Source organism: Scomber scombrus, chromosome 6 (genome assembly GCF_963691925.1).
Source record: "Scomber scombrus chromosome 6, fScoSco1.1, whole genome shotgun sequence".
Classification (NCBI taxonomy): Eukaryota; Metazoa; Chordata; class Actinopteri; order Scombriformes; family Scombridae; genus Scomber; species Scomber scombrus.
This window is the reverse complement of record NC_084975.1, coordinates 16,155,875-16,178,899: the sequence shown is the minus strand read 5'-3', so window position 1 is coordinate 16,178,899 and position 23,025 is coordinate 16,155,875. Positions and strand designations below refer to the sequence as shown.

The following is a 23,025-nucleotide window of genomic DNA, read 5'->3' as shown; positions in this document are numbered from 1 at the left end:
CCTAAAGATTGTCCCTCACCAATTGCTTGCCTTCAGTGGATATTGCACAGATCAGAGTGTGGAGATGCTTTATATATTCATACACTGAATCTCAGCTCTTATTTTATTTGTATAGCATGCTGTTGTGGGTTTTGCACATATAGATGGGATATCCCACACTTCTGCTATCTGGGATGACACAGAAGTGGGGATACAAAGTCAAACAAGGCAAAGGCAAATAAAGACAAAGGGGGAAAAAACGAGTTCCTTATAAATAAAAAATAAATAGAAACGTATTTAATGAGGTGTTATATGATCTGAACAAACAACAGGCAATAACACACACACAATGACACAAAGATCACATTCTGATAAGATGGTAATATAAACGTGACATTCTGGCCAATTAAGCACAACAGTGAGGAGAGAGAGAGAGAGAGAGAGAGAGAGAGAGAGAGAGAGAGAGAGAGAGAGAGAGAGAGAGAGAGAGAGAGAGAGAGAGAGAGAGAGAGAGAGAGATTAAGTCATACACACGCACAGAAAGAAGGGGACGGAGGGAGGGGGGGAGGCGAGGAAGTACTTAGAGAGGAGCCGCATCATCTGTGCAGTGGTGGAAGCAACATCTCTTGGTTGCAGTCCGAGAGCGAGGCAAACAGCATTTTCCGATTTATCTCTGAAACTGTTACTCAGTGACGCGGCGATGTGGATTTACAATATCGTTTTACTCTTCGTCATTTCTTGTTCTGGTAAGTTTGGCGTAAAAAAAAAAAAGTATTTACAACTGCTTGCTTTTCCTCCCTGTCGTGTGCCAATTGCCTGGAGCTGGTGTGTCTCTTACTATGAAGCATTGCTTTGCGCTCCGTGCAAAACAGACTGCCAAACATGAGTTAAGAGTGGCTTTACTGAGCTGACTTTATAAGCTCCTGTTGCATGCAATATTCCGACACTGTCCTTGTAGACTACACAATTAGCCATAACACTGAAGTTTACTTATTGTGACAGTATATTTGCACTCTCTTAAAATAAAACATGAAATCAGCCTATATATTCCACAGCTGATTAGAGTAGTTTATGTGCTTCTTAGCGTCAGAGCAAATGAGAACATCTCTTTAATTGGCCATCTCTACAGTGAAAAATTGTGCTTTTGATAAGAACCACAACTGAGGGTCTAGCAGGGGTTATTTCATCTGAACTCTTGCTGTAGTATCGTTGCAACGTCTCCATGCCAGAGCGCAGTACGCCGCACAGGGATGCATTAACACGTACAGCCTGATCACCAGATAAATAAATTCTGTGATAAAGGGATTAGATAAAGCTAACCGACTGTCGCCCAGAACGATGCCATATTTAAATCAAATTAGTGATTCAGTCATCCCGGAGTCCTAACAGAGTGGGATTTCGCGGCTCATTGCTCCCAGGCACTCAGGCAGAGAAACTGCCTTGCTGGTGGACCCAAGTTGAGGATTGGACAATGATGCCTCTGGTGCTCTGCGATCCTCAGGTTGCTCACTGCATCACTAAACACTAAACTACTGATTCTGAAACACCAGCTCTGTGATCTATCTGTTGTTAACATCATCATTCCAGGAGCTCTTCCTGCACCATGCCAAAAGAAACGCCACATGTCTGTCCTAAAGGCTCTTGGATTTAGAGTGCATACAAGAAGAGAGCTGGGGGTGAGGAAGCATGAGTTTCCTCTCTAAATGTAAATGTCTAACAAGCTCTCTGATTTTAAAGAGATACAGAGAACCTGCCATCAATAGAGGCAATATACAGACCCTGTGCTGATTCCCCTCACTGTGTGTGTGTGTGTGTGTGTCTGTGTGTGTGTGTGTGTGTGTGTGTGTGTGTGTTTGTGTGTGTGTGTGTGCGTGCGTGCGTGCGTGCGTGTGCCTGCGTCAGCCTTGTTTTTTTCATTGGAGGTCCTGTAGATTAATAACAGTTCACGTAGACTAATTCACACATTGTAATGCTGTTGCCTGGGTCTTCTCAAACTGGGTTTATTAGCAGATTATCCACCTCTTAGACCACAGATGAGACCACAGTGTTACTAGTGCGTCCATGTGCCTGTTTATTATTGAAATAATGGATAGTGTAGAAAGTAATATTAATAATGATAATAATAGGCTGGTAAACCTTTCATAGCACTTTGCAAGTAAAATGTGATCAAATGTGTCTTATATTAAAGGAAAAAAAAATCATACAAGCAGACTTACCTGTTGGAATGATGAAGCTAATTGTACAAAATTATCTTAAGAGTCAAAAGCCTTTCGGCAGAGTATCACTGCACAACAAAATATTTTGGGTTGGGTCCTTACAAAAAGTTGTTTCCGGCCTAATGTGGCCTCAAGCAACACATATCAGATCATTTACAATGGCTGTGGATGATTGTCAGCTAAATATCTACATTTTTATTATAAACATGTCATGTGATTGTATCAGAGGGCCGAAGAAATGCGCTCCAGGACTACCAGAAGACTGATGGCGTAGGACTGCTTGTTGTGTCTCCCGACTCTACCCACCTGACCAAAAGCAGAAAGCTGAGCATGGCTAAGTGTGCCAAAGCTTGCAGCCGCAACAAAAGATTACCCTTTACATGCAGGTAAGTCTGCTCTTATAGGATTTACCTTTCAGCTGCACAAGTAACTCTTCAACAATATGGATGGCACATACACAGTGTATGAAATGGTGGTTCTTCAAGTTCTGTAATCATTAATTATGCTTTTCGCAGGATTGTTGCCTCTCAGGTTTAGCAGGCGTCTCTAACAGCTTCGCATACTCACGTAACCACAGTGTGAATTGTCCTGGGATTCCCTTTGCTGTAAGAAAAGAAAACTGATCATTATGTACTTACATTTTCCTTCTTTCTCTCTGTCTCTTTTCCTTTCCTTCTTATTCTCCAGAGCATTTCTCTATGATCATAAAAACAGGAAATGCCAGTGGCTGTCATTCGACAGGAACTCACCAGGAACTCAGACGCAGCAAGACTTCAACTACCAACTCTATCAAAAGAAAGGTGCCCTCGACTGTTCTACCTTTTCTCTCTACCAGCTGATACTAAATTGGTGTCTCTCACTGTCAGCATCTCTCCATCAGAAAAAAAGAAATTCATCATTTCCGATCAGTAACAAAACTTAAGTGCAATCTTCTTGTAACAGAACACGTAGAATAAATGTATGACTTCATAAATACCCATTTATGAAGAGGGATTTTAGCTTATTTTGTACATAATGTCATCCCTCAAGAGGCAGACTAGGAAGGGCAAGGACCAATGTCGTGTTTATTGTGTCGCAGCACATTATGGTTCATTTTCTGTCATTACGCAGTGTTTGTGTAAACGATGGAAACCCTTTTACCCTCATCCCCCCTCCAACTTGACTTTGACTGCCCACAACAGCAAACATGCAAGCTGTGTAGCCTATTTTACTGGATCCAAATGTTTTGCAGAAGATTGGGAAAACAGATTTGGCTTTTGGCATTGTCATGTCCTTGTTGAGCTCAGCATTATGACTGAACATCTCCTTCTGTCTGTTTTCTTCATCATCCATACTGGCTCTGTATACACAACACTGCGCTCAAGTCGTTGGCTCACCTAGTTACTTTTTTTTCTTTTTTTATTACTGTCTCATCATCCTCTCTCTCTCTTCTGTTCTTTCAGACTATGTCAGAGAGTGCATCGTGGGTACAGGTCAGAGCTACAGGGGGCGGAGGTCAGTGACAGTGAGTGGGATCCTGTGCCAAGCCTGGGCCTCTCCTATTCCTCATGAGCACAAGTAAGAGTTGGATGGTCTTTTCACCACAATGTCAAACAAAATCATGTTAAAGCTGCTTCTTACTGTTAGTGTTGGCCTGTTAGTGATGCAATTAGCAAGTAGCTAGAGGCTATTCTGTATGTGTGTGTCTGTGTATATAAGTATGATATATTAGTGGTTGATTAGGCTCCTGGGAGCAGCCATTCATCACAACTGACCTTATTGTAACGCTTTACAGAGTCACACATCATTTCCTCCTGTGACTGTACTGTTTATCTAGGTGTGTGTGCGCATCTGTGCTTGTATGTGTGTGTTTTAGTGGGATTAGGATCATATCTAATATGCAGCTTTTGGTTAAACTCTAGGTACATACCCCAGCTAGATTCCTAGATAAAGCACTTTTTTTCAATATGCAAGCATACTTTCTGATACAGCATAGCTCCCAATAGAAAAAAGAGCCAATAAAGTGGTGTGTACAAACAAAAGACAAACAAAAGATGCTAGTTAAGCATTGTGTCTCTACAGGATTATAAAAGTAGTAATTCAGTAATCGCCTGGTAAGCAGCAGGATAAGTGCATTTATTCTCTACAACAACAGTACTCATTTTGTCTCACATTCAGTCTACTTTTGATAAAATGTATCTTAAGTGATAAAAATCAATGTAGGGAAAACTGAAGAGGACTAAGGAGACAATACCAGTAGAATGACAAAGTTTTATCATATGTCGGATATTAATAACCATCAGAGAACCTTTTACATGGCACATACACCTCATCTTAGACCTTCATTATCCTTAAACCACATGCTACCTCCTTCCTTTTCCACTCTCCTCTTCTCAGAAGTCTTAAATGACTTTGATAGGCTTTGTAGTGAGTTGTTGCTGCAGCAGACCAATCAAAGAGGGCAGTGTACATTTGTACCTCCAGTGAACTGCTTTATCAGACTGCTATAAATGTCTCTGTAGATCAGGTAATTAAACCCAGGCGCTTTGTATGTTTTATCAGTCAGCTTACAGACTCTGACATACACACACACACACACACACACACACACACACACACACACACACACACACACACACACACACACACACACACACACACACACACAGACACACAAGGACAAATTGCATTTTTATCAGTGAAAGGTTTCTCATCTTTTTTGATTGCCCAGCAAAGGCCTTCTCATTTCTGTACCTGTCATTACCCACCTCACCGAAAGTACACCTCAGAACTTTATCTTTTCATCATGATGTGAAAAAACACAGTTTGAGTCAAAGACTACACTGTTGTCCATCACCACAACTGAGGCCACAGCCATGTGTGTGCTTGATGTAGAAGATATGAGTCATTTGTCAACGTGTTTACACAAAATTCAGAAATGGCCTCATGGAAAACTAACAGTGCTTCTGCACATTGTTTTTAAAATAGTGTTTTCTCCTGTGGTTAAACGTTATGTCATCAACAGTTCAGTCCTTCAGCATCTCCATTAATTACTTTTCATTTGATGACTTCCATGGTAATGTACAAAGTTAGGTCTCATACATGATTAGATGATTTGTCATACTGATAGTCATAAAAAAGACAACAGATGGTGGCTATGGGTGTTTCTCTAATTAAAAGTTGCTCTGCATGGCAGCTGAAATATTTGGCAAACCGGTCTTGGTGTACGTGTGTTTGTATAACTGCAGCCCTACTTCTGACAGATTCATGTCTAAGAGATTCAGGAAGAAGGACCTGAGAGAAAACTACTGTCGCAACCCCGACAACTCCACTGTCGGACCGTGGTGCTTCACCACTGACCCCCGACCCCACCTCAGACACCAGGAGTGTGGCATACCACAGTGTTCACAGGGTAGGCTACACACACACACACACATGCACGCACGCACGCACACACACACAAAAACTACACAAACTATGCCTTTATGTATTTGGCCAGACATTAATCTTATAATAAAGTCCACTCCACATTGCAAATTGCTTCACCAATTGAAGCTTGATAGTCTGAAATGAGGTGCAGCAAATTAGGCAATCACATAGTGCCTTGGACTAAGCAACGCTGGCTCTAACTGCTCTCCGCTCTACATCTGTGTTTGTGTATAAGTGTGGGTGCACAGGTTTTCTTTATTTGCTGAGGCCAGCTGCGGGCATTTCCAGGTGTGTGGTTCAGTTTATGCTGTCATCTCTCATTCTATCAAGTTCAGCTTTTGCAGATGGTTTGGACCTAAAGAGGCTGATGTTGGAATGTTAGAGTAGATTAATCCTCCTGTCCTCTCCTATAGATAAATTGTTGTCTAACCCTGTGGCAGACATAGAGGGAAACCATTAAGTTCGAGTAATGGGTCTGCACGAATAAAACTTTGATATTTATCCGGTTGTGATGAGAGGAAAGCCCTTTCCCACTGGCATCTCAGCCTCTATGTTATATCACACAATATTACTGTCAAGCACTGATGTCTCCCTGAAGAAGGGGATGATAATGACCTCTGTTATCTAATCCCAGGGGATTCATGCTGTCAGAGGGGTTGTTTCCTCTGCATGTATGACACTGGCTCACATTAATGAGGAACCAGGCTGTGGTTCGATAAGACAGGATGGAAATCCGTCTTGCTCTCCAGCTCACATATGGTGTCTCGCTGGGTTATCACAAGTTGTACAACAGAGATAATGACTTTTTATTTTGATAAAAAGCCGGCACTCATTCAGAAGAAAATGACTGGAAGGGTTTCTCCAGAAATCAGTTGGTTCTAATAGGAAACATACAAACAGACACACAAGCATGGCGTGCACAAGCACACACATACACCCAGTGGTATAAAATGTGCTCTGTCATGACAGCAGTGAACTGGATGAACATCTGTTTCTAATCTGCATGCTCTCTGTTGTTTACACTAGACAGTGTGGGCTACTCACCATGCAACAAATGGTGCCTTCTCGACATCAAAGAGATCTTATCCTTCATTAGTCTTATACATAATACATGATTCTATACATTAAGTGTGTGTGTCTATAATTTCAGAACTGAATTAAAAATCTATTCAGGATTTATGAGGGGCTTTAGAACAAACCATTTTGGGGCAAAAAATCATGACCTAAAATGTATTTATTTTTATTAGATGATCCACTTTGTTCATGTTCTTTTGATGTGTCCGATGATGTATATACTTTTTAAAGTATCATAATTTATGGGTCAATGACGTATAAGGATTTGCAACAACTCAATTTTAGAATAATAAAAACAAGCATATCTAATGCAGTAGTTCAAACATTCAGAATGTTGTGTACCTGAAGATCCATATTATACATTTGAAATTAAGTGATTTTAGTGCGGTTTTTTCAAGATTAATTGGCACTGGCCTTAAAAAAAGTCATGTGGTGGGACCATGATTTATCTTGAAATAAATTAATTTACTTTACACGCTTCACATCTTTTTTTACAAGTTTTCAGTAATATGAAGTGGTTGGAAACAAAGTATTTGCATTTTTTTTAATTTTTGTAAATGATGATATTTTATTTATATAAGATATTTCAAGATGAATCATGGTCGCACCGCATGACTTTTTTTAAGGCCAGTGCCAATTAATCTTGAAAAACCCTCCACTAAAATCACTTTCAAATTGTAATATGAATTGTCAGGTACACAACATTCTGAATGTTTGAACTACTGCATTAGATATGCTGGTTTTTATTATTCTAAAATTGAGTTGTTGAAAATCCTGATACGTCATTGACCCTTATATGAAAGTAGTTTTTATATTAATTTAATTTAAGATTTTTCAGTAGAAGTGTCTCGTAGTGAAAGTCAACCCCTTATGTTGCAAAGTGTCACTGTTTCTCTGAGTTGTTTTCTCTGTGTGTTTTTTGCATGTGTGTGTATTGCATTGCTGTACAGTTGAGTGTATGAACTGTAATGGAGAAGATTACAGAGGACCCATGGACCACACAGAGAGTGGGAAGGAATGCCAGCGCTGGGACCTTGATGAACCACACAAACACCTGTACCATCCCAAGAGGTATAACACACACATCCAATTATGCATGCACACATGGATATAAATAAAGTAATAGCAAAAAGTATGAGAATACTCAATTTCATGAGTTTACGGTGCACAGAGTCTGGAGATGAAGTGATTTGGAGTCAGCCAGCATGCCTTTCCCTGAAGGAATGTTATCAGAATTCTGTGTGTAATTGTGTGTTTTTAGCAGTGATTTGCTGGGAAAACTCTTCATTCCGACCAATTTTGCCCAAATTCCTTTAAGCTCTCAGCAGATTATAGAACAGACTTGTGTCCAACTGTGAGATAGGCTTACACCTATTTTAGGGAGACCATATATTTTACTCTGTATTTAAGTATTCCTTACATGTTCTTTGTTTGTGTGTCTATGCACATGCTGGCTTTGTGTCTGTGTATCAAGTGAGTGTTCCAGTTAGATGGCAGGTGGTCTGGATTAGTTTGGACTCGTTAACACATCCTTAATCATCCCAGTGTTTGTGTAAAGGAGGTCCCAGACTGCTCATAGCACTAATGTAATGAGAGGGTCCCACAACCTTATACTGTACGGCTGGAGGGTGGAGGCCTGGAGGGATGTGGGACTTTGGGATGACATATTACAGAACACCTGTAGTGGTGCAGCCTATTATCTTCATTACTCCCCTGAGCTCTGAACAGATTCACAGATGGAGTCTTTACAGCAGTCCACTCATTAATACTTCAGTACTATGCAACAGTGAATTGTCTATCCGTTTATTTTTTCCTCAGAAGGATTTAGAGGGAAAATAGAGATATTATTCTCTTTTAGGGTACCTCTGGGCCTAAAAAATGATGGGTCAATTAGTGTTTTGTGCAACCTAAAGTCAGAGAAATATCCCATCACAATACATGTGAGATAAAAGTGTGCTATGCTTTTCACTCCTATGGTATATAAGTTGTGTTTGTATTCTAAGCATGCTATAATGTATGTTTTGTATTAGGTATCCTGACAAGGGACTGGATGATAACTACTGTCGGAATCCAGACGGACGCCACAGACCCTGGTGCTTTACCACGGACCCAAACACACCCTGGGAATACTGCAACATCAAAGTCTGTGGTAAGCATACATGTTTTTTTGCGTATGTGCAGTTGAATGTATTAGCATTTGTCGTGCTTTTTAAGTGAAAATTTGTGTATGTTAGTACATGAAGTGTGACTGAATGCATCAGAATTTACAACTTCCTGCACCTTTCATTTTGCCACTCCTCTCTGTCTCATTGGCTGGCATTATGGAATACACACATACACACGCGCACACGCACAGTTCCCCTCTTAAGCTTGGCTCTCTGTTATGTCTTCTCTAATAGCTAGCATGTTTATTTTTCCCCTGCACCACTGGCCTGCTGTTTATTGTTCTATGCCAGCTCTTACGTGTGGTGGTCAAACTGTCGAGGGCTTGGTTACTGCTTCTAATTAACCTCCTGTTGCACATACAGACACAACACCAGGGTCACACACACTACAAGCAGATCGCTTACATCACACCTCATGCCAAGAATAAATGCTATGATCGATGTGTAAGAACTAAGTGTATGTGTTGCCTCATTTAGCTGCATGTTTAGTGTGTCTGCACACTTGTAATAAACCAGCAAATTCAGAATGCTCTTAGATGACCCTGTAATCAGCGGTGAGTCACTGAGACAGCAACTGTGGTCCTCAAGAACATAAAACAGAGAGCTTCGTTCTCCTGCGTCTGTGACTGGCCTGTTTGCCTGCTAGAATCATCAGCAGTCCTGGCACCATGTTTACTAGATGGCACTCCTCCATGTGGACCCTGTGATTCACTGTTCCCACCCTCCTGCTTTTTTCCCCTCCTCTAAATTTGTCTCCCACCCCCTGCACTCTCTGTCTCTCTCTCTCTCTCTCTGTCTCTCACTCGCTCTCTCTGATATGGGAGTTTGTTGGGAACAGACCAAGTTTACGACCCAGTTAGCCTTAATCAAAACAAGGCAGAGAGGAGAGAGCAAGAACCAGAGACAAAGTGTTCTTTTGTCAATGCCTGGTCTTTTGTTTACTGTCGCAACCAGTGCATATCTATTTTTAGACATATTGCATGAGCAGGCAATGTCTGTTTTAGAATTTTCAGCTTTACACATTGTTGCTTAAAACTATGATGTTCAGGCTAATGAACTTGTGTAATTTGGAGTAAGCTCCCTTTCTCTAAAGATAATTGGAGCTGATAAGATTTCCTGCCTTGTTTTTCCAATTTCTGCCATATTAGCCTCATTATACTGGTACTTGTAAACCCGCAGAGGGAGCTATTCTGTTCAAAGCAGGTGGCCAAGAGATTGAGGCTGTTTAACTATTCTTCACATCAAAATCATACTCACACTGAATATTTCCCCAGTGCTAAGTCATTTACTATTCCATATTGTTTACATATATTATTGTGGTTTATATATGCATTGCAACAGCTTGATTTTATTCAGATAAAAATCTAATTATTTATTTCAGTTACTCTTTTCCTTACACCATACATTGGTAGCTAGATTTATTTGGGTGTAACTAGTGGCTTGACCAATTAATTCTGTTCAGTTCTGACAATTAGGAGATACATTCATACATTGTGTGATCTACGCCTGGGAATGGGACATCAACATCTCATGTATGAGCAGGAGAAATACTTATAGAAACCAATTCGCAAACGTAAGGAAAATGGAAAAACAGTGCAATGGGCTGTAAATGTCAGACTATTATTTTATAATCCAGCTCATCAAGATTTTTAGTGCAGTGCCACAGTTCATCTAAAGTTTGCCTTGCTCTTAAAAAGTTATCTCATCTTGAACTCTCACACACACCCTTTCTCTCCATCCACCCTTTCAATCAGATATGGCTGTTATCCATTTATTTGCTTTTGCTGTGCAAATTACAGTTCAAATTAGCCAATTAGCCAAACTGTTTTTGATGGATATCCCTTTCTATTTCAGTACACTTACATGTAACAATTGGTGACAATGTGGAATTTGGGGGTTTCCTATAGTGACAGGACTATAATTATAGACTACATGGTTTTTAGTGTTTTGCCCTCCGCATATAATAAGATGTTCAATGTTTTTTACTCTATGAAGACTAAGTGATCTTTGAATGTTGAAGGAAATGAGTCAGTAAACAGCTATTCCATGATCAAGGTTTTCTCAGTATTATTTTATGCTGTACATTCTTTCACAGAAACACCTCAGAAACAAAATGTGGTGGAAACAACTGAGTGCTACCAAGGCAAAGGAGAAGGTTACAGGGGGACAGTAGATGTGACGCCTACTGGACTCACCTGCCAACGCTGGGACTCTCAGTATCCCCATAACCACACATTCATACCTCAAGCCTACCCCTGCAAGTGAGTCAGACACTAACATAAGACAGCCATCCACTCACTCACCCACCTGCACGCATACATATCTGTGCAGATTACAGGATAAGTTTATCTGTGTTTTCCAGGGACCTGAGAGAGAACTACTGTCGGAATCCAGATGGGCAAGAATTCCCCTGGTGCTTCACTACCGACCCAAGAGTCCGCACAATGTTCTGCACCAACATCCCTCAATGTGGCGCCCAAAACAAGCCTGTTAGTGGTGAGAGACTCAATTTTATTTGACACCCAACACAGTGAGGGTAGAGCTGCTTTTCTCTACTACCAAAGAAGAGAAATATTCAGCATTTTTAAAAATTTTGTAAGACCTTAGAGTTCACACGAGACCCTGTAACCACACATCGTGGTTCATAACCATGTTTTCTCCGTCCCTGTGGAGAACTGTAGCTCTATAGGATTGTGGGAAGGACTGAACACCACGCCTAACATAAACGAACTCTGACAGCAGCTCAGGATTGTCAAGTCTCACTGGACAGTGAAAGATGGAAGGATTAGTGCTGGATGGGATTCTTTCTGGAGTAGCAAGAGATTTGGAAGTAAAAAATGTAGATCTATGACTGAGTACACAAATCCAAATTTCCCGAGGGATCTTGGGAATATTTCTTTAGGATATGCGGCCTTGCACTGGGATTATAAACCTCTTTCTGAGGTTGTGCTCTGGTTTACCCTTAAAGGGTTGGAAACGCTTTCTATAAAAAAGAAGTGCAGGGTGACATACAGCTTCAAAAACGTATTTATGACCAATGTTTTTTTTTTGTGGATGACTTCTTTCTGTTCCCAGCCCTGTATATTCTAGAACCAATGTTGACCATGATAGCTCAGAAACTAAGGGTTGATTTCATTTCTCATCTTATAATTTACCAGTCTTCAGTTTTTACATTATATACTTTTGTTGAGGTGATGCTGTATTATAGATGCACAGCATACAGCATATAGTTATGTACTGTCTGTTGTACATGCTGTTTAAAGTGTGAAAGAAATAATGCCGCTATCCTTTTATTTCCTCTTTTTTCTTAAATGCAGACTGCTATGAAAGCTTTGGGGAGACATATCAAGGAGAGCAGTCAAGGACTAGATCAAACCTTCCCTGTGCTCCCTGGAGGGACCACAGCAACAGGTCAGGCCACTGGATCCCTGCTACTTTCTAACCTAATAACTTTCCCAAACTCCTCTATAATGTACAAAACAGAACTGCAGACAGGTGATTCTGCTTAAAATAGAGATCGATATGTCACGCAGCTCTTCTACATGTAATCTGTCCAGTCTAACAATAACTCAAACTGTAGATGTTTTTTTAGACCTTAATGGGATCAATGTAAATCACTGATAATAAGCAGAAAACATGCAAATTATATGGGTGTCAACAAGGAAAAGATCACTTGACAGATTAGTTCTTTGAGAGATTGGAATGACAGAGAGTGTGTCTGTGTGTTCAAGAACCATGTGTGCAAACCTGAGAAGTGGTGGTTAGAACGGAGAGGAGCCCTGTTGACCTCTAGTTAAGTCTTACTGTTGTTAGTGGATAAAGTCAGGCCTCCTGTTTCTCAGAGGAGAAACGACTCCTTCGGGTGCAGTGACTACCTTCTACAGAACTCTTAATAGCCAGAGAAGTGTTTCCCTGAAGATGACCTAACTCAGCAAGAATGACTCCCAGTGATAACTTGACTGGGGGATATACACTTTACTCCTCACCTCTGACCCCAAATCCCTCCTTTGTAGGAACACTTCAAAGCCAATCAGCTTTACCGCTCGGCTCCCGCCCAAGGGTCAGAGGTCAGGGTTAAGGAGTCATGGGGAAAGTTGGCTGTTATGCTAGCTGCTAGAAATACAACACACACAAACACAACTCTGGATTGCTATGATTTGGTACCCAGCAACCCCTCTCCTGTGTCTACCTTTTCTATTACAATTCTCCACCTTATCAGCAGAGGAATTCAGTTTGGGAAGGAATTCCGTTTATGGTTTTTAAATCCTTGGGAGAATACCCTCATGTGTGTGATATGTCTGCATGAGCATGTATTAGATATGTGAATGTAGGTGGGTGCATAGTGTCTCAGTGAGTAATTGCTCTGCAGATCACCTCCTTATCTTGTCCTGAGGGAGTAAGCTTAAACAGCTGTGTATTTTGACTATCCAGATACTATCTGGCTAAATTTGTTTAGCTTTTACTAATAGTTATAAATCACCAGGAAATCTTTTTTTACTCTCATCAACAACATAATTATCTGCTTAAGTGAATGAAAGTCCTTTTGTTTTGAAATTGTCTGTGGGACTCACAGAATGTTGATGAAAGATTAGTTATTGGATCTCTTGTGTTTGTATGTTTGTTCAGCGGTGAGAGGGGCATACTGATGGCTGGCCTGGAAGGAAACTACTGCAGAAACCCTGATAAAGATAAACATGGTCCATGGTGTTATACCAACAACTCTGCGATACCCTGGGACTACTGCAGTGTAAAGCCATGTGAGTGCACGAGTGTGTGTACACACAGTGCCTTCACAGACACACACTTATAAACACACAAAGAGAAAACAACATGTGAGACACTGTAAAATTGAAAGTTGGCCATACTTCTGGATCTAAGACATGAGAGCAAGTGTACTGTAGATTCGTTTGCAGTCTCTCTCTCTCTCTCTCTCTCTCTCTCTCTCTCTCTCTCTCTCTCTCTCTCTCTCTCTCTCTCTCTCTCTCTCTCTTCTCTCTCTCTCTCTCTCTCTCTCTCTCTCTCTCTCTCTCTCTCTCTCTCTCTCTCTCTCTCTCTCTCTCTCTCTCTCTCTCTCTCTCTCTCTCTCTCTCTCTCTCTCTCTCTCTCTCTCTCTCTCTCACACACACACACACACTATTGGCAGGGTGTAGATCTGTCTACACTCTTAGGTCAGTGTGTGTCAGAGGAGATTCACAACTCATCAGGAAAACAGGGAGGGCTCTTTCTAACTATTCCCACATGGACCAAGCGCTAGAGGCACTACGGCCGTGTGTGTGTGTTTGCCTGTGTCTTCTATGATGTCTGTATTGGTAGCACTGTATTCATATTAAAATTACACACGTACCCATGCTGCTACAGGCAAATAAAAAGTCTATTTTTTATATAAATCTGCTGCTAAATTAAAACACTTACATGTTTTCTGTTCTGTTTTAGAATGTTTTGCTTTCATTCTTGACGCTCTCTGCACTTAACTACATGCAATGATAATATAACACTGAGAAAATCATTTAGACTTTATTGTCAGTGTGGTGGATTACAGAATATGAATAAACTTGAAGAGTCTGTTAATTGATTAATGAGCTTGTCTTTTAAAATGTACATTAAAAATTAGTAAGTAGGTAAGAAAGTAACTATTTAGTAACTATTTGCAGAAAAGGAGCTAAACCTTCAAAATTCGTAGGTATGGTCCTTTAAGGTGTTGTACATTCAATGAAAGCCCTCAAAAAATGAATGCAACATGACATAACAAATACAAGGGCCCTGATAACCGTAACTATATTACACCCATGTGAAAGGTCTCCTCTTATCTTGTATCAGTTTATACTCCCTGATCCCTTGTTTGTCTTCTCTCCTCTCTGCAGGTGATGCTTCACAGAACACCATTCCATTGGGTGAGTGTCTCTGTCAGCTTCTCTGTCTGTTTTTGAGTGACTTCTGGGCTCAAATTAGTGTAAAATGTATTGAAGCTGTGTATAACCATCTGAATGTGTGAAAACATTTGTGTTGCACAAAGGCTTGCAGTTGTATTGTGGGTGAAAAAAGTTCACACAGAACTCTGTTGTATGTGAATCCCTAGTATACAGCTACAGTTCAAATCTACGAGTACAATTTAAACCTACGAGTACAAGTAGCCTACTTTCACCCCAAATTTGACGTTTCCTCCTGAATAGCCAATTGCTATGCTCAGATTAACATATCATTTGACTATCCAATCAGGAATATCACTTAATTATCCAGTCATGGATCTATGGGGTCGAGCCTTTCTAGCAGTTTTTTTCCTGCAGTCTGCCAAGGTGTAGATCACTAGTGATTCACAAAGCAGTTCTTTTTTGTGTACTGAATCACTCGAATCAGTAGCAGACAGATTTGTAACTCTGCTTTTTCTCTGAGTCCTGCCCTCCTGTCAGTTTCCTCTTGGAGTTTGTCTGTCTTGTTCTTGGACAATTTTATACTTTAATGCAACCTATATACTCTATAGAGTAGTATCACATTCATGATCAAAGTGACAAGTAGCGACTTGTAGTCTGCGGTCTGTGGTATTTCTGTAATATTCCTATATTATTTTTATGATCATTCAGTAGCATTTGTGTTTCTGAAAATACACCCTCAGACCAAGCCACATCTGAAACAAAATATTTTAGGGAAGACATGACTAAAATAAGCCTTATTAAAATACTTAATGTTCACATCCAGTAAAATGATGAGCCTACACAAAATGTGTTTAGCCTAATAGCAGTTATATTAAATCAAAATTATAACCACAATTATAATAGGCTAGGCCTCTATAATAATCCTGCAGTCCTATGGTTAGGGTTAGGGTTAGGGTTAGTGTTAGTGCGTCATCTTTTGTTACAGAGCATCCTTGCTTGTACTCTTAGATTTGATTTGTAGCTGTAAACTTGGGATTTACACATTCAATTAAACTCTGTGTGAACCTACAAACAGATAGTTATGCTTTGTGCAAATCACCCTTATACACTCAAACATGGGAGAGTATTTGTGCAAATATTTTTCATTGTTTTCAAAAAATATCAAGCACAGCAGATCTCCTTAAGGATTCAAAAAATAAAACTGTTTGTTCAGACATTTTTTTACACTGTCAAACATTTGAATTCATTTGATCAAAATGTTTTCACACAGCAGATATGGTGATACACAGCTACAATACATTTTACCCTAATTTGAGCCCAGTTACTGATCTGTATTTGATAGCATTGGAGCAGTGGTGTCTTCAGAACCTGTCCAGTTATTATGGTGCAGGACATTATGTTGTCATGGTGGCATCTGTTTTTCTGTATACTTGTGTGTGTGTGTGTGTACGTGTTAGTCTGTGAATCTGTGTGACTCGTTCTTCTGCATATAATAACTCAGAAACAAGAGATGAACCCCTCACACACGTGTTATTTGAACATAGTCAATAATTACCTTAATTAATGGCCTCATCAGCATAACTGGTTATGTTCATATACAATGATTATTATATCGGATCATTAGGCAGTTTAAGTGCCTCTTTTATTGTTACTATGTAAACAATATGTCACCATTAAGTATGTTTGCATCTGGGAAAGCTCATTTTTATCTTACATTTGTATTGAATGTATATTATATGTTATAGAGAAATATTACAATGTTTGACTAGGTGTGTGTTGATGTGTGTATGCTTCTTGCTTTTTCAGGTGAGCTGTCCTCTGTGGGGTGTTTTGTTCATAAAAGAACCAGGATCGTGGGTGGAGGTCCAGTGAGAATATCAGACGGCAGCTGGATGGTCAGCATACAGAAAGGGTAGGGCAGTGCATTTAATATTCTACACATTTTCCTCTACCTGAAGAAGAACAGATGGCTCTTGAATACATAAAAAAGAAAAAGAAAAAAAATCTGTGGTTTTGTTTTCAAAGGAGGGTTCAGATGCTGTTTCAGGGCTCTCTCTACTCTGCTCAGAGACACACTTTTACAACATTTGGATGCAGCTTTGATGTTTTACATTTATGCCCCATAGACAGTTAAGCCAACTCATGGTAAATTGTAAAAGAAACCATTTAGCCATTAATAAAGCATGGGCAGCGCAGTATTGTAGTAGTATTCTGTTGCAGTACATGCAGATCAATTTTGAGTCAAGCAAATATACACATTTTAGTTACAGTTTTCTCTAAAATTCTGATTCTTACTCCAAATACTATAATAAAAATCTGAATTTGAAGATATCTGATTTCAGTACGGTATGTACACTGACAATCTACACAGCAATACAAGATAAGCCTTTGTTAAATGTATGGTGCTCAATTTTTGTTGAGGGTGTTTCAGAAAGTTCTGATTTAGTTTTCCTCTTCAAATACATTTTGGAAACAACTGGAATACTTGTATACTGTATAGCTTTTAACAATTATTAAGTATTATTTTATGTATTTTACAGCTATTGGTGAATCAGTTTTATATAAGATGTGTCATGAGACTTTTGTGCTGTTTCCAGGTCCATGCACTGGTGTGGGGGGTCACTAATACGAGAGGAGTGGGTACTCACTGACAGACAGTGCTTCTCTTCATGGTAACTTAATGCCTGTTTACATTGCATTTCTCTTGTGTGCCCTGGCATTGTTAGAATATTTTCTAAACATTAATTGTATTGAATACAGTTTGTCCTGATCAGTCTGCGGTACCTGCTCAGTGGAGCGTAATACATATTACTAATATTTTAACCCTCTTTTGTACCTCTCCAGTGTTCCAGACCTCAGCGAGTATCAGGTGTGGCTGGGAGTCTCTGATATTCAAGAGGGCGCTCCTGACTGGTCCAAGAGACAGGAAGTCAGCATAGCTCATGTGATATGTGGCCCAGAGGGCTCCAGTTTAGCCCTTATAAGACTGTCTAAGTGAGTGAAAATTCTAAGATATATTGGCATATATACAGTGCATCCGGAAAGTATTCACACCCCTTCACTTTCCCCACATTTTGTTATGTTACAGCCTTATTCCAAAATGGATTAAATTATTTTTTCCCCTCATCAATCTACACACAGTACCCCATAATGACAAAGCAAAAAAGGTTTTTTAGAAGTTTTTGCAAATGTATTAAAAATAAAAAACTGGAATATCGCATGTACATAAGTATTCACTCCCTTTACTCAGTACTTTGTTGAGCCCTTTGAAGCCTTGGCACACCTGTATTTGGGTTATTTCTCCCATTCTTTTCTGTAGATACTCTCAAGCTCTGTCAGGTTAGATGGGGAGCGTCGCTGCACAGGTCTTTCCAGAGATGTTCAATTGGGTTCAAATCTGGGTTCTGGCTGGGCCACTCAAGGACATTAACGGCCTTGTCCCGAAGCCACTCCTTCGCCCCAGTCTGAGGTCCTGAGCGCTCTGGAGCAGGTTTTCATCAAGGATCTCTCTGTACTTTGCTCCGTTCATCTTTCCCTTTTCCCACAGCATGATGCTGCCACCACCGTGCTTCACCGTAGGGATGGTATTACCCAGGTCATGAGAGGGGCCTGGTTTCCTCCAGACATGACGCTTGGCATTCAGGCCAAAGTGTTCAATCTTGGTTTCCTCAGACCAGAAAATCTTGTTTCTCATGGTCTGAGAGTCCTTTAGGTGCCTTCTGGCAAACTCCAAGCGGGCTGTCATGTGCCTTTCACTGAGTAGAGGCTTCCGTCTGGCCATTATACCATAAAGGCCTGATTGGTGGAGTGCTGCAGAGATGGTTGTCCTTCTGGAAGGTTCTCCCATCTCCACAAAGGAACGCTGGAGCTCTGACAGAGTGACCATCGGGTTCTTGGTCACATCCCTGACCAAGGCCCTTCTCCCCCAATTGCTCAGTTTGGCTGGGCGGCCAGCTCTAGGAAGAGTCCTGGTGGTTCCAAACTTCCTCAGATCTGTGCCTGGATACAATCCTGTCTCGGAGGTCTACAGACAATTCCTTTGACTTCATGGCTTGGTTTCTGCTCTGACATGCACTGTCAACAGTGGGACCTTATATAGACAGGTGTGTGCCTTTCCAAATCATGTCCAATCAATTGAATTTACTACAGGTGAACTCCAATCAAGTTGTAGAAATATCTCAAGGATGATCAGTGGAAACAGGATGCACCTGAGCTCAATTTTGAGTGTCATAACAAAGGGAGTGAATACTTATGTACATGCGATATTTCAGTTTTTTATTTTGAAGACAGTTGCAAGAATTTCGAAAAAACCTTTTTCGCTTCATTATGGGGTATTGTGTGTAGATTGATGAGAAAAAAAGGAATTTAATCAATTTTGGAATAAGGCTGTAACATAACAAAATATGGGGGAAGTGAAGGGGTGTGAATACTTTCCGGATGCACTGTATGCATGTGTGTATGTGTGCTTGTGAGATGTTGATCAACTTTGCACTGACTGTGTCCATTAAATATACCCAGGCCTGCCCTTCCTGCAGACAATGTCCATACGATTCAGCTACCTGTAGCTGGGTGCTCCATCCGAGATGGAACAATATGTAAAATGTACGGATGGGGAGAGACTAAAGGTAATGATATTTTATATTTTACATTCACTTCAATCCCCAAGTCTCCTAAATGTTCAATATGTTGCATTTATATTGAGTTTCTCCTGCAGCAGTCCTAGATTATTCTGTATATTTGTTTTAAAGTGATATATGGTGGAGGTGCAGAAATATATTGTAACGCAGTCACACAAGTAATTGGTTATTGTATACTTCAGGCAATATGTTTTTTTAAACTTTGGGTCAGTGCAGCTAGTTGGGTGGCTTGATACACAGAAGGGATCAGAGAAGATTGATCTTTTTTAATAAAAACAGAAGTTAAATGTGTCACTTAGACCTCCCTCCATGCTCTTGAAAACAGACACATGCTAAATATGATCTAGCACTATATTATATATGTGGTATATCCAAAACACATGACTAAAACGTAAGAGTTCTACATTACAATGGCGGCATTTATATTATATATGCTACTACAGAACAGAAGCAATAACATGCTACCTTTCACTCTTTCAGGCACTGGCCATGATGACGTATTAAAAGGAGTTGACCTGCCCATTGTCAGTAATGAGAGATGCAGAGAGATGCACAGAGGGAGCCTCCACATCACCAACACCAACATCTGTGCAGGAGGCAAGAGGAATGAGGGAGTGTGTGAGGTAAACTGTTACTTGTGCTCATTCTTTTCTTGGTGAGGTGTCATTTAACTACAAGGCCATAATAACTGTTTCAGTGATCTATAGTTAAGCTCCTCTCTAAAATGTAGTCCCTGTTGGTAAACACGAACAGGCCTTTAAACCAAAAGAATTTTCAGAATTTTAGTGCCTCGATCCAACAAAGTGCTTTCAAAGCTCAGTTTGATGTAAATCTCAAGCAAATGTTCTTTGAATCTGTGGGCTTCATTTTTAGTCCGATGTAAATAGAGCAACTGGAGACTGTTGCAGTAAATTTCATCAGCGATCAAAGCCTTGGTTTTGTGGTTTCTAGCTTTGGAGAAGAGCTGTCCATGTTCACAAGTGCTCGTGGTTATGTCTGTCACTAAGAATATAGAAATGCATTTTGCTTTTTTTACCCTGTCCAACATTTCTCAACCAATGACGTATACAAATGTGCTCTCTATTTCTTCTTCTGCAGAGGGATTATGGCGGACCTCTTGTGTGTCAGGACGGTGACATTCGGGTAATTGTGGGAGTGAGTGTCCATGGCAGAGGCTGCGCTCGGGCCAACCAGCCTGGCATCTTCATCAATGTGCCCTTTTACACACAGTGGATCTACAAGGTCTTCAAATATTACCCTAATCCAGAGATTGTCTAGAGACGACTCAACAGAGAATAAAACACAAACTGGAGGACTAAATCAAACCTAGAACATCTACTTTTGTAACTCCAGCAGAGCACTCAGGACATCTGGTTTCTATGTTGTTCATGAAATACATTAGCCGACAGATCAATAATAAAAAAAACTGATCTGAGGATAAGATGAATGGATGAACCACTGTAGTGAGATTGAAACACACCATTGACAGATACCACACTGATTCTGAGAGTCATTGATGGAAAGAGGAGTAAAAGCAATACTGTTCTGATCGAATATATAGAACATTAGCTCCTGAAGCAGCTAATAGTAAATGATGGGACCCAGTGCGAGTTGAACGTTACAGTAACAAACAAGGATGTCTTTGAGTTATGAGCAGATCCAGTGAGACCAGTCCAACAAAGATTTCACCACCTGTGATCTGTGATTTTCATATGGTAGCAAATCCACCAGAGTGGTATGTGTGCATGTGAATACTCTTGATTCCTGGCATTACTTGAACATTTTGAACACCAAAGTGCAGTGGTTCGGCAGCTCTCTCTGTAGAAATACAACAATGGGCCACTTAGAAAACTAGTGGTAGAGCAATGTTAAGGGCACTTTAATCAAGCTCCACACATCTCCAGGGGGCTCTGATAAAGCGGTCCTTATTGTACATAGTATTTTAATGAGTGTATTTGTGACGCTCTAACAGTGATTTGGGTCTTATAGATCTATGACATGAGAAAATGAATGTGGCGGTAGGCAGATAAATAATGTACAGGTGTCTACGCTTTAGCTTTCAATCAAGTTTCTGTCTCATATTGATGTCAGCTGTACGGAAACACCAATATGAACAGTATTCGATCTTTACCACAAAGCCACTGACTGTATATATATGAACATGCATGTAGGATGCGTGTTCTGTATAGATACAAATAATGTATGGCAGGTAAGCTTTTACAGGATTTGAAAAAAAAGCAGAAAATGTAACATTAATGTGTACACTCAAACTCTTTTTATACAAAACCTGTTATTTCCTGACATAATTTGTCATTGTCGTGTATGGAGCTGCAATAATTAGTCGATTAATCAATTAGTCCAGCGACAAAATTTATTGCCAACTATTTAGATAATCAATAAAACACTTTAGTCAATGCCAATGTCTGCTAATGTCAGTTTTCTCTGTTTGATATGATTGTAAATGGGAATAAAACTGTTGGTCGGACATAACAGGACTTTTGTAGACGTCACCTTCACCTGTGGAAATTACAACAGCTTTTTCACCATTATTTGACATTTTACAGACTAAATGATTATTCGAGAAAATAATGATTGGTAGCAGCTCTATGTGTGTGCATCTGTTTTGTAAATTTCACTGCAGCAGTGTCTGTATGCAAAAAGAAAACTGCAGAAGGAGAGCGTGTGTGTGTGTTTGTGTGTTATCCTCTCCCCACACTTAGACTTTGGCATACCTCCAATCCCCATCCACTCTGGATATTAGCATCACAAAGTCTGTCACTTCAAACTTTGTCATCGAAAAGGAAGGATGGTCTTCGTAACTACATTGTCTGTAATGGATGCATCACTGGGATGACTGAATGGCCCTTGAAACAAATTAACACACCTCTTTTACCAGTGAAAATGATCAAGATGGCTTTATGTTATAACTACATCATGTTATGAGAGTGAGAAAATGAATCTCTGTGTGTGTGTGTGTGTGTGTGTGTGTGTGTGTGTGTGTGTGTGTGTGTGTGTGTGTGTGTGTGTGTGTGTGTGTGTGTGTGTGTGCATACACTGAAAGATGCTGCAAGCTGCTATACTCCACAGGTTGTACAGTACTGTCTTATGTTTTCTGTATAATGTGCATTCATTAAAAAATGTTCATGTCATCTTATCCAATATATTAATTCCAGCAATTATTTGAATTGTTTTTAGATGTCCGTCACTTTAATAAATGTTTATTGTTTGTTTGTTTTTTAATTGTCTGATCCTTTGAATGTCCTGTTTGAGTGTTCTGAATGCAAATGTGTGTAGTGTCAGCCAGTTTGTTCTTGCTTGCTGTATCAATAAGTCAAGGCTATTATACTCGCCTACCAGAAGATGGCACCACAGTAGCATAGAGACCGAAAGATGTTTTGGCAATCTCTCTCTCTCCCACACACACACGCTTTCCCACATGTACTATATAGTCACACTCTCATCCATTTACATGCGCACAGACACACATACCTACACACACCCGTTTCAGCCTAGTAGCTGTTCATGATCAAATGCCAAAAAACAGAATGGCAGTGTTCTGCTGTCACCCTATTTAGAGTTTAATAGACGTGGAGTGAGCAATATAAGGGGCATAAGAGTGTGTTTATGCCTGAGTCTGTGTGTGTGTGTGAGGGGGGTGAGAAGTGAAGTGAGTGAA

At 40.2% G+C, this 23,025-nt stretch overlaps 1 protein-coding gene across 1 annotated transcript; it reads left to right on the top strand.

The window, feature by feature from the left end:
* The first annotated feature begins 586 nt into the window (after positions 1 to 586).
* hgfb (hepatocyte growth factor b) lies at positions 587 to 22,581 on the top strand. The gene is made up of 18 exons (XM_062421018.1): positions 587 to 725; positions 2,422 to 2,581; positions 2,883 to 2,995; positions 3,638 to 3,752; positions 5,438 to 5,586; positions 7,628 to 7,748; positions 8,708 to 8,826; positions 10,938 to 11,103; positions 11,205 to 11,338; positions 12,160 to 12,253; positions 13,469 to 13,599; positions 14,704 to 14,733; positions 16,519 to 16,624; positions 17,310 to 17,384; positions 17,557 to 17,706; positions 19,231 to 19,337; positions 19,830 to 19,972; positions 20,448 to 22,581. The coding sequence occupies exons 1-18, from the start codon at positions 680 to 682 to the stop codon at positions 20,625 to 20,627; spliced, it is 2,139 nt and encodes a 712-aa protein (XP_062277002.1). The 5' UTR covers positions 587 to 679; the 3' UTR covers positions 20,628 to 22,581.
* The last annotated feature ends 444 nt before the right edge of the window (positions 22,582 to 23,025 follow it).